Source organism: Acinonyx jubatus, chromosome E1 (assembly GCF_027475565.1).
Source record: "Acinonyx jubatus isolate Ajub_Pintada_27869175 chromosome E1, VMU_Ajub_asm_v1.0, whole genome shotgun sequence".
NCBI lineage: Eukaryota > Metazoa > Chordata > Mammalia > Carnivora > Felidae > Acinonyx > Acinonyx jubatus.
Window position 1 is genome coordinate 16,043,193 of NC_069397.1, and position 14,286 is coordinate 16,057,478.

General features: G+C 37.7%; 1 protein-coding gene across 1 annotated transcript in view; it reads right to left on the bottom strand.

Annotated features, from left to right (window-relative positions):
* Positions 1 to 14,286, bottom strand: part of CPD (carboxypeptidase D) — an 80,489-nt gene that overhangs the window by 41,048 nt on the left and 25,155 nt on the right. Inside the window, exons 3-7 of the mRNA XM_027034606.2 lie at positions 8,642 to 8,784; positions 7,673 to 7,842; positions 6,304 to 6,653; positions 4,715 to 4,906; positions 3,457 to 3,624 (exon numbers count right to left, since the gene is read on the bottom strand). Of these exons, the coding sequence (XP_026890407.1) occupies positions 3,457 to 3,624; positions 4,715 to 4,906; positions 6,304 to 6,653; positions 7,673 to 7,842; positions 8,642 to 8,784 (1,023 nt within the window). The remainder of the gene's footprint in view (positions 1 to 3,456; positions 3,625 to 4,714; positions 4,907 to 6,303; positions 6,654 to 7,672; positions 7,843 to 8,641; positions 8,785 to 14,286) is intronic.

Here is a 14,286-nt window from a genome sequence, read left to right on the forward strand (position 1 = left end):
ACCATAAACTAGGGGCGCCTGGGTGGCGCAGTCGGTTAAGCGTCCAACTTCAGCCAGGTCACGATCTCCCGGTCCGGGAGTTCGAGCCCCGCGTCAGGCTCTGGGCTGATGGCTCAGAGCCTGGAGCCTGTTTCCGATTCTGTGTCTCCCTCTCTGTCTGCCCCTCCCCCGTTCATGCTCTGTCTCTCTCTGTCCCAAAAATAAATAAACGTTGAAAAAAAAATTTTTTTAAATAAAATAAAATAAACAACCATAAACTTAATATAGACTGTTATATGTAGAAGATGTTATATACAAACCTAATGATAATCACAAATCAAAAAGCACTAATAAATATGTAAAGAATAAAGAGAAAGAAATCCAAATATATCATTAAAGATATATGGAAACCATGGAAGAGAGAAAGACAAGAAAGGATCAGAGAAAATCGTCAGAAACAATCATAAAACAAGTAATAAAATGGCAATAAATACATAGCTATCAATAATTTGAATGTAAATGGACTAAACGGTCCAATCAGAAGACACAGAGTGACAGAATGGATTAAAAGCAAGATCCATCTACATGCTGCCTACAAGAGACTCATTTTAGATCTAAAGATAGCTGCAGATTGAAATTGAGGGAATAGAGAAATATCTATCATGTGATGGATGTCAAAGGAAATATGGAGTAGCAATACTTATATCACACAAAATAGACTTTAAAACAAAGACTATAACAAGAGACAAATGATACTATATAATAATAAAGGGGACACTCTAACAAGAATGTATCACAACTGTAAATACTTATGCACCCAACTTGGAAGCACCCAAGTACACAAAAAGGTTAATAACAAACATAAAGGAACTAATCGATAATAATACAATAATAGTAGGGGACTTTAATACCCCACCTACATCAATGGACAGATCATCTAAATAGAAAATCATCAAGGAAACAATGGCTTTGAATAACACACTGGACCAGATAGATTTAAAAGATATATTCATCCTAAAACAGCAGAATACACATTCTTTTCAAGTCCACATGAACTATTCCCCAGAACAGGTCACATATTAGGCCACAAAATAAGCCTCAACAAATTTTAAAAGATTGAAGTCATACTATGCACCTTTTCTGACCACAGTGTTATGAAACTAGAAGTCAGCTGCAAGAAAAAAATCTAGAAAGACTGCAAATACACGGAGGTTAAATAACATGCTACTACATAATGAATGGGTCAACCAAGAGATAAAATAAGAAATTAAAAAGTACACGGAAACAAATTAAAATGAAAACACAACAGTTCAAACCTTCAGGATGCAGCAAAAATGGTTCTAAGAGGGAAGTTTATAGCAAGATATGTAATGGAAAGAAACGCGTCCACATGATTGAAGATGTATTTCCCCCCACGCCGATGACAAGATCTTGATACCACATGTTGAAATCTGTAAATTATTTTCACTGGAATGTAACTAGTATTAAGTTTTCAGATTTAGCCAACATGATATGTGACATATACTGAGAATATTCTTTGAAACTCAAATAAAAAATATTTTCTTTCAAATATGGTATGAAATATATTAAAAATTTATTTGCCAACCAGGCTATAACTTCTTAATTCCTATTTGGGTATTTGAGAATTGTTCATGATTACCAATTGTAAAGATATTTTTTCCTATTACTGGGAAGCTTTCAAAGCAGTTTTTGGAGAATTTCAATTTACTTCTTAAATACAAATATCATAACTGTGTACTGTCATTCTAAAATGTCAGGTTAAAAAATAAATAGAATAAAAAATAAAATAAAATGGCAGGTTAATCTACATGCCATCAAATTTCAACTGTAATACTTCATTGGATATTCCAACATATGTTGACACTAAATTACTTCCCCATTACCCCTGGTGCTAATACCTTCACTCTTTTTTTTTTTTTTTTAACAGCTTTATTGAGATGAACAGTTGACCTGTGAACAATAGAGGTTCGAATTACACAAATCCATTTACATGGGGATTTTTATTGATAAATACAGTACAGTACTACAAATGTATTTCTCTTCTTTACTATTTTCCTAATAACATAACATTTTCTTTTCTCAAGCTTACTTTGTTGTAAGAATACGGTATATAATACATACAACATACAAAATATGTGTTAACCAACTATTATTGTTATCGGTAAGGTTTCTGGCCAACAGTAGGCTACTATTTAAGTTTTAGGGGAGTCAAAAGTTAAAATGTGAATTTTCAACTGCACAGGGGGCCTGTTCCCCTCATGTTGTTCGGAGGTCAACTGTGATTCACGTAACATAAAATCCATCCACTTAAAGTATATAATTCAATGTTGTTTACTATATTCACAGGGTTGTACAACCATCATTACTTTCTAATTACAGATAATTTCATCATGCCAAAAAAACCCCTGTACCCATTAGCAGTCACTCCCATTTCCTCCCACCACTATCCACTATAGCCTGAGGCAACCATTAATCTATGACCTATCTCTATGGATTTACCTGTTCTGAACATTTCATAAAATGTAGTCATATACCATATGGTTTCTAGTGACTGGCTTTTATCACTTAGCATATTTTCAAGGTTCATTTAAGTTATAAAATGCACCAGGACTTCCTTGCTTTTCATGGTCAAATAATATTCAATTGTATGGGTATACTACATTTTACCTATCCAATCATCAGTCCATGGATATCTGAGTTGTTTATACTTTTGGGTTAAAATGAATAATGCTACTATGAATATTCATGTACAAGTTTACATGTAGACATATGTTTTCTGTTCACTTTGGCATTGACACTTTCATTCTTACTTACAAGCCCTAGTTGGACATTGTGATGATTTTTAATCTTGACCTCTCATTCTATTCATCTAATCAATTCTTGCTGAATTATATGAAGGTGTGTAAGCCCAAACACTACATGAGAATAAGGCCAATGTGCTGTAGTTAAATACATAGCAAGGAAAAAATAAAAGAATGTCTTATAAACCTACATAAAAGGGTTTATTAAATTTTAGGGAAAAAAGGACTAAAGATTTCCAATTTGTTAGTGTTTAATTTTTCTGAATCACAAAGAGCATGCTACTAAATTCCCAGTGAGAGAGACAAATATAAAACACATGTGAGGGATAAATACAAAACACTTGAAGAACTAAGCAAGGGCAGGGAGAGAGGCAGGGAAGAGAGGAGGGTGAGAAGGACAAGGGGAGAGAGAGATAGGGAGGAGGGTAGGAGGGAGAAGAAAATAGGGAAGGAGTATGTGGGAGGGGAAGGGAGAAAACAGCCAGAAAACTAGCTTAAAAAGCAATGAGAAAAGATCTTTATTACTGTCTGCTGCAAAAGCAGTAACAGGATACCAGTTTTGAGACAGCCTAAGACTATAAACAGATAAAATTCCACCAGGATTTTCAAATGCTCTCAACAAGAATTAATTACTGGAATATCAAGTTGCTATTACCTCCATGCAGGTTTGCTGACAGTACAAATGGATAGGACTTCATCCAGCTCATTACAGCAATAGTTTCTGGTTGGGTAGGATCTGTGATCTGAAAGAACTGGTCTGGGAAATTTCGGTTCAGGTCAAAGTTGTTGCTGTTGTTTCTGCCAATTACACTCACGGAATCTCCTGTATGATAAAGTGCTCAAATTTAAGCCATGTTTCACTTACATTTTAATCCAACACATACTACTTCAGCTAATCTTAACTCAAAGGTAAATGTGAACACATCAGGCTTCACTCCGAATAAGCACACTATGATTAAAAGACACATCTTTTTTGTATTGTACATTAATAAGGTGTTATCTCTTCCAGATCTTTTGAACAGAGAAGTAAAACCATTATCTTTTCATTTCTGCCCTCTGTTCATACTTTGAGAGGAAAAAAAATCCAACTATATAAATTATATTGTTAGTACTACTCAACTGTCAATAATCCATATACAATGACATGATCACAAAGTTGAGTGGACACGACTGATCAGAAGGAAGTTCTATTTTACCAGTACATAGGTCACTAAAACATTGTAAAGAAACAGACCAAATGGAAGTAAGAAAATTGTGGTATGCTTACACTAACATATCATGAAAAGCTAATCAAGAACATAGTTGGAAGTTTAACCAGATGGAGAAAAAAGGGTTGAACTTAAGTTTATGTCCCTTTAAAAAGGAGTGGAACCCTATTATTATCATTATGATGAGAAAAATCTGAAAGTGAGTGAAAAAAACATACATTATTTTTTAGTAAATAAGAGCCATTACCAAAGTGGAAAACTCCATTAAATATAAACTTGATAGGGGCACCTGGGTGGCTCAGTCGGTTTAGCATCCAACTTCAGCTCAGGTCATGATCTTGTGGTTCATGAGTTTGAGCCCACATCTGGCTCACTGCTGTCAACTTATCAGCACAGAGCCCACTTAGGATCCTCTGTCCCCCTCTCTCTGCCCCTTCCCTGCTTGTGCTCTCCCAAAAATAAATACATTTTAAATTATATATATTTATACATATTTATGTATATATATGTATAAGCTTGATATCATAATTGTTGACTGAACTAGCCTATCTTCTAAGAATACAAAAGCTGCAACAATTATATATTATAAGAACAAAATAAGAAGAAATTCTGAGGAAACAACCAATTCAAATTCTCTTCTACTTCCAAATAATCATAACATACGATGATCGAAAAGGTCAGCATTAATAGACGCCTCTTCTTTACCTTCCTGGGCCTTTTCATACCCATCAGGATTCATGGATGGCATAAGGTGAATTCGAGTGCTGAGAACTAGATCCGTCACTTCAGGGTCTGTTCCAAAGTTCTTACAAAGGTATTCAATGAGGTTCAACAGCAGTTCTCGTCCAACCACTTCATTTCCATGCATATTTCCAATGTACTTAAATTCCGGTTCACCTGAAAACAAAACGATTACATGGAAAGGTCTTTTTACCTTTTTATTTATCATGGACTCTATTTTTTCCCCAACACATACAAAGACCCTGAACTAAAAATTTTTTAAAAGATATATTTTGGCAAAAGAAGCAGTTAAAAGTATGTTATAAAGCAGCTTCCTTACTAACATATATGTCTAAGCAGGCTCAAAGCATACACAAACAGACACACAGACACACACACACCCATATAATATGAAAATAAAAATACTATTAGGAAAAGACATGAATAGACACTTTTCCAAAGAAGACATCCAGATGCCTAACAGACACATGAAAAGATGCTCAACTCATCATCAGGGAAATACAAATCAAAACCACAATGAGATACCACCTCACACCTGTCAGAATGGCTAAAATTAACAATTCAGGCAATAACAGATGTTGGCAAGGATGTGGAGAAAGGGAAACACTTTTGCCCTGCTGGTGGGAATGCAAACTGGTGCAGCCACTCTGGAAAACAGTGTGGAGGTTCCTCAAAAAATTAAAAATACAACTACCATATGACCTAGCAATTGCACTACTAGGAATTTATCCAAAAGATACAATTTGCACAAAAGATGCACAAATGCTGATTCGAAGGGGCACATACACCCCAATGTTTTTAGCAGTACTATCAACAGCCAAATTATGTAAAGAGCCCAAATGTCCATTGACTGACAAATGGATAAAGAAGATGTGGTATGTATACACATACATACACACACACACACACACACACACACACACACAATGGAATGTTACTCTGCAATCAAAAAGAATGAAATCTTGCCATTTGTGACAACGTGGATGGAACTGGAGAGTATTATGCTAAGTGAAATAAGCCAGTCAGAGAAAGTTAAATAGTATATGATTTCACTCATATGTGGAAATTAAGAAAGAGAAGAGATGAACATAGGGGAAGGGAAGCAAAAAGAAGATAAAAACAGAGAGGGAGGCAAACCATGAAAGACTCCTAAATACAGAGAACAAACTGAGGGTTGTTGGAGGGGTGTTGGGGAGGGGGATGGGCTAAATGAGTAAGGGCATTATGGAGGGCACTTGTTGGAATGAACATGGGTGTTGTATGTAAGTGATGAATCACTAAATTCTACTCCTGAAACCATTATTACACTATATGTTAACTAACTTGGATTTAAACAAAATTTTAAAAATTTAAAAAGTACTATTAGCAGAAAAAATCTAATCTATACATTTTATTAAATACATGGATTTTCTTCTTTTCTCGCCAAAGATTGGTTACATTTTCTTTATTCCACTTATACATTCTAAAGGTGACATTTCTAGATGAAACATAGAAATATGGTACATAGTTCTGAAAGGCACTACTGAGATTATGTATAAGACCACACAAATTACCTGGTTCATGGACACCTGGGTTATCAGATATCTCCATTACATAAAGTTCTCTTGACTCTACTGATTTTCCCAAAGAATAAAGCCGGGTGATGTTAGGATATTCATTGGCAAACCTTCTCAGGAAGATTTCCATATCAGGGAAATGGTGGTGATGAAAGTCTTTTGGCTGAATTGGCTGGTGTAAGGATTGGGTTCCAGGAAGATTATTAAGCAGAGCAACTGTGCTAGCGGTTACTACCATCTCAGTTGTGTCAGGGATTATTGAAGCCACAGTTGGCCGAAGGGAAAAATTCACCTTTGTGGCTGGTCCTTCTTTCACTATTATGTTATTAATAGTCAGTGGCATATACCTGCAAAAAAAATTTTTTGGAAAGGTCGGTGGCTTGCAGTTAAATTCAAACACACGATGCTTTTACATTATAAAAGCACAATAGCCCTTTCAGACTTTTACACTTAGTGATCTATCAAAATTCGAATGAAATACAGATAAATGGGTAAATTCAAGACTTTTAGGATATGATCTCAGAGAATCCCTGATGACATCTTTAAAGAACTATTTCTCTTTCCTTCTTCTCAGTACCACACATTAGAATGCTTACCAAAAATTGCATGCCAAGGAGACAATAATATGAAACACAGACGTCATTCACCCACTGCATCCCATTCTTTGCTGTGCCTTGTCAAATTGACTTTCCAACTACCTTTCTAAATAGGGAAATTCAGAATTAAATGAAAGGTTTTCAGTTAAATCCTTAGCAAGCCACGCTTGCAGAAAGGTGCTCAGGGGAGGTCAGAAACCACTCATTTCATATATTAGAAAGCAAATGATAAGACAGCTCTTTAAAATGTCTTTTTCAGAGCTCTGAGTTTGTTCTACTCTGTTATTCACTAGCGTTGAGGCAACGTTTTACACAGCTGACCATCTTTTGAATCAACCTTTTAAACTGGTCCTTCCTCACAATTTTACAACCATACTTCATATCCAGTTGTACTGTTAGACTATGTGACAAAAGCCTCCACAATACTATATTCTCATTATACAAGGAAAAACAAAGGCCAGATAGAGCAAACAACATTTCCTAGACTACATTTCTGTCTTAGCTATAAACAGAGGCTTGATATTTTTAAAGTCTAGTTTAAAATTTTTTCTTAATGTTTTTATTTATTTTTGAGACACAGCATGAGCAGAGGAGGGGCAGAGAGAGAGGGAGACACAGAATCCGAAGCAGGCTCCAGGCTCTGAGCTGTCAGCACAGAGCCTGACACAGGGCTCGAACTCACGGACTGTGAGATCATGACCTGAGCTGAAGTCAGACGCTCAACCAACTGAGACACCCAGGCACCCCTAGAGTCTAGTTTAAATTCTTACCCAGTTAAAACTGCTGTAATGTTGTAAGTTCCAGGAACAAGTAATCTGTGGAAATCACCAAATCTGCCTGTTGTGATATTATGATTAATACCAGCCACTGAGATGGTTGCGTTCTCTAAGCCAGATCCCGTTACTGAATCTTTAACAAATCCTTTAACTCCAATATGGACCTAAAAAAACAAGAATCAAAGTAGACTGCTCAAAGATAATTCAGAAGGCAAGAGAGCATAACCCCTCTGCATTGATGCTAGAATTTCTTTTTTTTTTTAAGTTTATTTATTTTATTTTGAGAGAAAGAGAGAGCGTGCATGAGTGAGGGAGGGGCAAAAAGAGAGAGGGAGAGAGAAAATCCGAAGCAGTCTCTGTGTTGTCAGAACAGAGGCTGATCCCACAAACCATGAGATCATGACCTAAACCAAAACCAAGAGTTGGATGCTTAACTGACTGAGTAACCCAGGTGCCTCTGATGCTAGAATTCCTAAAAAAGTATGTTACTACTATTTCCCTGAAATATTTTTCAATGCCTCCAAGTTAAAATAAAATATAGATAAAAATATTAAATCCTTAAACTTAAGTCATATGTGTCTGACATCTAGACTAGTAATAGACTTTTGAAATTCCCTTTCCTCTAAACCAGACTTCTAATTTTCTCGACAAGCAATAATTTCTCATTAAGTAATAATTGCTGGTATATCCAATAGTATATTATCCTGCCTGATGTTTAAATTAAACTTGCGTCCATGGTTCATACAGCGGTAAAGCCTCTCTAGCTCATATGATCGCATGACATTGTAAGAACCTGACAGTACAAACCTGATTATTTCAGTTTATAAAAGTGTTCTAGGACAATCAGAGAAAGCCCTCTGGAGGAAAATGAATGGTTAAAGATTGCTACTTATATGCAATTGAATTTCTCCCTTATATCATCCATTATTTCTGTACCCCACCCTTCCAGTCAGCTACTTTTACCTTTTCAATCAATGTGATCAAAGACTCACGATTGTTCTCCCATTCTTGTCGAAGCTGTGAAGCAGGGGGGTACTTGCAACAAGACAGTTCTAATGTGATCTCAAAACAGTTGGCCCATACATAATTGTAATCTTGCATGCCACCTGTAACATAAAGGAAAAAAAGTAAGTTTACTTTTGGAATTTTACTCTCAGAAAGACCAAAGAAATTAAATCAGTCATCTCTGCATGTATAAATTTTCTTTTCATAAAATTGTTTGAAATTGCAGAAAGCTCTTGGATTATAGAGGAGACTAAGAAGGAAGGATAAAGGAATATACACCAAAAAGGAATATGCATACGTAAAGCAAATGTATTTGACTGGTGGGATGAACAGTTAGGAAGAGCATGAACACATGGGTTAATAACAATAGCAATAATGCTAACAGCTCTACAATTTGAGTGTTTACCACATGCCAGACCTATTCTATGAGCTCTATGAGTATTAACATTTAATCTTTACAACAAGTGAATGAAGCAGGTGTTACTATCTCACCCATTTTACAAATGTAAGAAGTAGGATACAAAGAGAGAGGTTAAGATTTTTGATAGCATGAGCATGAAAGATACACATGATCTTAAAGTTGTGAAGGATGTTCATGCCAAGCATTAAGTGCCGACTATTCTAACTGTACTCCCTTTTATGAAGAAGGTGGAGGGGCGCCTGGGTGGCGCAGTCGGTTAAGCGTCCGACTTCAGCCAGGTCACGATCTCGCGGTCCGGGAGTTTGAGCCCCGCGTCGGGCTCTGGGCTGATGGCTCAGAGCCTGGAGCCTGTTTCCGATTCTGTGTCTCCCTCTCTGTCTGCCCCTCCCCCGTTCATGCTCTGTCTCTCTCTGTCCCAAAAATAAATAAACGTTGAAAAAAAAATTTAAAAAAGAAGGTGGCAAGAGAAAAAAAGAAAGGCCAAATCCAGGGTGGTGCAGTTACACAAATCGGGGGCGTGGGGGAGAAGACACAACAAACCCTTTCAAAATGTGTTCAATGGGAGAGGGAAGTAAAAAGGGGAAGAGGCATCCATAGCCAACTACTTTCACCACTTCTACACCCATATAAGCCCACTCACTCATTCCATAGAAAGCTTATTACCTTATCATTCCTGTCACTCGATTTTTAAAAATAGACTTTATTTTTTAGGGCAATTTTAGGTTCACAACAAAACTCAGCAGAAGGTACAGAGATCTGCCATATACCCCCTGCCCATTCACAAGAACGGAGCCTCTCCTTATCAACATCTGCACCAGAGTGGTGCATTTGTTACAACTGATAAACCTACATTGTTGACACTTCCTTACCACTCAAAGTCCATAAATTACATTAGGGTTCACTCTTGGTATTGTATATTCTAAGGGTTTTGACAAATGTCTAATGACATGTTTCCATCATTCCAGTATCATATAGTGTAGTTTCACTGCCCTAAAAATTCACTGTGCTCCGGGGCACCTGGGTGGCTTAGTCGGTTGAGCGTCTGACTTTGGCTCAGGTCATGATCTCATGGTTCGTGAGTTTGAGCCCCATGTTGGGCTCTGTGCTGACAGCTCAGAGCCTGGAGCCTGCTTCGAATTCTGTGTCTCCCTCTCTCTCTCTGCCCCTTCCTCGCTCATGCTCTGTCTCTCTCTCAAAATAAACAAACATTAAAAAAAAAAAATTCATTGTGCTCCATGTATTTATCCCTTCCTCTTCCTTAACCTCTGGCAACTACTAATCTTTTTACTATTTCTGTATGGTTTGCCTGTTCCAGAATGTCATATAGTTGGAGTCATACAGTATGTAGCCTTTTCAGATTGGTTCCTTCCACTTAGCAGTAGGTATTTAAGGCCTCTTCATGTCTTTTCATGACTTGATAGTTTTCTTTTTAGTACTGAATAATATGCCATTGTAGGAATGTACCACAGTTTATTTTACCTGATCACCTACTGAAGTGTGTGTTGGTTGCTTCCAACTTTTTTGGAAACTTTTTTAAATGTTTATTTTGAGAGAGGGAGATGGAGAGAGAGAGAGAGAGAGAGGGAGAGAAAGTGCAAGCGGAGGAGGGACAGAGAGAGAGAGAAGAAGAGAGAGAATCCCAAGCAGGTTCCATGCCCAGCATAGAGCCTACTGCGGGCTCAACCTCACGACCATGAGATAGTGACCTGAGCCGAAATCAAGAGTTGGATGCTCAATCGACTGAGCCACCCAGCTGCCCCATTGCTTCCAAGTTCTGGCAATTATGACTAAAGCCACTGTAAACATCTGTGTGCAGACTTTTGTGTGGACGTAAATTTTCAACTCCTTTGGGTAAATACCAAGGAGCATGGTTGCTGGATCATATAGTATGTTTAGTTTTTCAGAAACAACCACACTGTCTTCTGAAGTGGTTGTACCATTTTGCATCCCCCTACCAACGAGAGAGAATTCCTGTTGCTCTACATCTTCGTCAGCATTAGTTGTTGTCAGTGTTCTGGATTTTGGCCATTCTGCTAGGTGCGTAGTGGTAACCTATTGCTTTCATTTGCATTTCCCTGATGACATACAATATGGAGCATCTTTGCATGTTTATTTGCCACCCGTTTAACTTCTTTGTTGAGGTATCTGTTAAGGTCTTTGGCCCATTTTTCAATCAGGTTGTTATTTTCTTATTGTGGAGTTTTAAGATTTCTTCATATATTTTGGGTAACAGTCCTTTATCAGATGTGGTTTCTTTCTGTTTTGGGGCAGAATAATATTCCATTGTATGTGTATACCACATTTTCTGTATCCATTCAACTGTCAGTGGACATTTAGGTTGTCTCTTGGCAACTGTAAACAATGTTGCAGTGAACATGGGTGTGCAATTATCTTTTCAAGATCCTGCTTTCAATTCTTTTGTATATATACTTAGAAGTAGGATTGCTGAATCATATGGTAATTCTATTTCTAACTTTTTGAGGAAGCTCCATACCATTTCCTATAGCAGCTGCACTATTTTTATATTCCAACCATGCAGGGTTCCAATTCTCCACATCCTCACCAACATTTGCTATTTTGTCTTTTTTCAATAGTGACCAACCCAAAGAAGTGTAAGGTGATAAGTCATTGTGGTTATGATTTGCTTTTCCCTGATGATTAGTGATATTGAGCATCTCTTCATATACTTATTGTATATGTATATTTTCTTTGAAGAAATGTCTACTCAAATGTCTACTCCCCTTTTCACTCAGACTAAAAGCCAAAGTTTTTACAGCAGCCTAAGGCCCTACATGATGTCTTCCACCATTTCCCTTCCCCCTTTAACCTCCTTTCATACTCTCTCCATCACTCTGCATCCACCACAATGGCCTCTCTGCTGTTCAGTGGACACACTAGGTACCTCCTGAATTTGGGTCTCTGCTCTAACTCTTCCCTTTGCCTGGTATGTTCTCTCCCAGATAGCCGTGCTTGACTAACGCCCTTACCTTCAGGTCTTTGCTCCAATTTCAACTTGACAGTGAGGCTTGCCCTGACTTCCCCATTTAAAGTTGCTACTTACTTTTTCCCCACTACTATCCCCAAGCCCATCCCACCAATGCTTGCAATTCCCCTCACCCCTTTGTACTTTTTTCTTTTTTTTCTACAGTACTTAACAATTTACCTATTAGGTTTATTATTTACTGCCTATTTCTCCCTGCTAGATTATAAGCAACATAAGAGCAGAGATAGCTGCTACATTCACTGATGGACAGTCCAAATACTAGAAGAGTATCTGGCAAACAGTAGTCTTTCAGTAAACATGTGTTGAAGGAATGAAACTAAGTAGCTAATTAAGATTACTGTTTTGAATGTATTAAAATTGAATGCCCATTGAACATCTATGTAGAGATATCAAACAGACTTGTCTTCCTAGAATATAGGCAAGTTCATAACCACCACAAGCCCAGTAACTTGGTCTTTACCTTTTTCTTAGAAGGCAACATATCCATCTTTTGACTTCTGCTTATTGTCCAGCATCTTGGTACTCACTTTGGGTCTGGCATCTATGATTATCTTTGGTTAACTCTCATTTGTATGTACACATGTGGACATACACGTACCATTCACCATACATAATATTTATTAATCTTTTCCAATTCTTTTTAAATTTTTTTTTAATGTTCATTTATTTTTGAGAGAGAGGGAGAGAGACAGAACACGAGTGGGGGAGGGGCAGAGAGAGAGAGGGAGACACAAAATTCGAAGCAGGCTCCAGGCTCTGAGCTGTCAGCATGGAACCCCATGCAGGGCTCAAACCCATGAACCACGAGATCATGACCTGACCTGAAGTTGGATGCTTAACCGACTGAGCCACCCAGGGGCCCAAATCTTTTCCAATTCTTACTACCATATTGGTCATAGTACAATGGTCATTGTGTGTAAGACATTATACTAAGATTATATGGATTTATAAATAAGAGACATACCTTTTTTTCTTAATGTTTATTATTTATTTTTTTATGATTTTTAATGTTTGTTTTTGAGAGAGAGAGAGAGTATGAGTGGGGGAAGTACAGAGAGAACGGGGCACAGAGGATCCAAAGCAGGATCTGTGCTGACATCAGCGAGCCCAATTTGGGGCTGGAATTCACAAACCGAACTCATACACCGTGAGATCATGATCCCATGTGAAGTTTGATGCTCAACCAACTAAGCAACCCAGGCATCCTAAGAGACATACCTTCATTCAGAGTTTAAAGTCTTGGTGAGGAAGCAGAACACAGAACACATAAAAATAACAATTTCAGAAGAATGCAAGTACGACTAATACAAGTTTTTTTTGCATATGTAAAACTTACTGGCTGTGTTAAATTGCAAACATGGCCAACTCACACTTGAATTATGCCAGAAGGCAGTGAAATAGACTGCTTACAACACTATAATCACCAGGCTTGAGTTCTGGCATTCTTTTGTCTGTCCCTTAATTGTCTTACTTCAGTAGCAATTTAAGAAATACTAGCTAAGAGCAACAGCAAGACCATGTTTACAGTAATATTCTGGAGTATTATCTAATCAGCTTTTTACACTTAACTTTAATAGTACTGTAATTAGCCAGTGCCAATCAATGACACATATAAATATATTCCTGGAGTGGGGGGTGGAGGGTAAGGACAGAAGTCTTTAAGAAATAAGACTTCGGAGCACCTGAGTGGCTCAGTCGTTGAGTGTCCAACATTGGCTCAGGTCATGATCTCGTGGCTCACGAGTTTAAACCCCACATTGGGCTTGCTGCTATCAGCAGAGAGTCAGCTTCACATCTTCTGTCCCCTTCTCTCTCTGCCCCTCCCCTGCTTATGTACATGCGTGCGCTTTCTCTCTCTCTCTCTCTCTAATGTTTAATAAACATTTAAAAAGTTTATTTTTTTATTTTTATTTAAAAAAATTTTTTTAATGTTTATTTATTTTTGAAAAAGAGACAGAGTGAGAGGCGGAGGGGCAGAGAGAGAAGGAGTCACAGAATCCGAAGCAGGCTCCAGGCTCTGAGCTGTCAGCACAGAGCCCGACGCGGGGCTTGAACTCACGGAGTGTAAGATCATGACCTGAGCTGAAGTCAGACGCCCAACCGACTGAGCCACCCAGGCGCTCCAAAAAAGTTTATTTTTTGAGACAGAGAGAGACAGAGCATGAGCAGGGGAGGGGC